At 35.3% G+C, this 1,036-nt stretch overlaps 1 protein-coding gene across 1 annotated transcript in view; it reads right to left on the minus strand.

Moving 5' to 3' along the window:
• LOC119591814 (zinc finger protein 77-like) overlaps positions 1–1,036 on the minus strand; it is a 10,834-nt gene that overhangs the window by 7,021 nt on the left and 2,777 nt on the right. The window contains exon 3 of the mRNA XM_037940559.1: positions 221–504. Coding sequence (XP_037796487.1) covers positions 221–504 — 284 coding nt within the window. The remainder of the gene's footprint in view (positions 1–220; positions 505–1,036) is intronic.

Genomic DNA, 1,036 nt, shown 5'->3' on the forward strand with positions numbered 1-1,036 from the left:
CTCTCAGATACAGAAAAAATACAAACAATTATCTAAATATTAAGTATACTATGACTGCAAAAAATATGCACTTCAAGTTAGCTTGTATTGCAATGCAAACACAAGTATGTATATACAGCTACATATATGTGCACATATGTACATAAAAAAATATCAATGCCTGATTTTAATACTTCACTTTTCAGAGGAGGCACCAAGAGTATTCTGCACATTTCCTAACCATTATGGATGCGAATATGCCGCTGCAGATGATACTTAGTAATTGCACTGTATTCACAGTGCGGACAAGCATAGGGCTTGTACCCCGTATGAGAACGCATATGCCTCTTTAAGCCTGTACTATACATGGTGGAATAGCCACAGTAGGAGCAAGTGTGTATCTTTCTTCTAGGGGGCTGGCCTGGACCAGTCCACATTCCTGTAGTATCTCTTCTGCCAGTCCTCACACCTTCACTGTTCAGCCCCACCTGTAGGGGACGCCATCTATCAAGTACATTCATTCTCCTATACAAAGATAAAGTTAGACACAATATGATTAGAGAAAAGAAAGAAAAAGCAATGTTTTAAGCAACCATATCTTAGTACAACACTTCCATCAATCATGTTCTGTTATTGCATCCTCCAAGAAATAGTAAGAGGAAAGAATAATTTTCAGGTAAAACATTTGCAACCCACTAGAGTGTTTAATTCACTGCCTTAATATGCCTTAGACATTATTTCATGCAATACTCATTCTTCTATGCCCCCCAAAAAATGTCAGTAAGAAAAAATACCTTTTGCAGAGTGAGAAACATAAAAGAGTCGGTATTAATTCTACTCCTTTATTATACATATTTGCATCAAACGGTTATCTTTGCAACATACATAGCACCAAATAAGACTGACAGACAGTCTGTATAATTCATTAAAGAAAATAACTTCAGTTTGTAAACTTTGTAAGAATATTAAATATCAGCTAATTTTAGAAGACTTTACATTACTAGGGAGTAAAAATTACAAGAGAAGGAAACTGCATATGATTACATCAGAACAGAAT

The sequence above is a fragment of the Penaeus monodon genome, chromosome 29 (assembly GCF_015228065.2).
Source record: "Penaeus monodon isolate SGIC_2016 chromosome 29, NSTDA_Pmon_1, whole genome shotgun sequence".
Lineage (NCBI taxonomy): Eukaryota > Metazoa > Arthropoda > Malacostraca > Decapoda > Penaeidae > Penaeus > Penaeus monodon.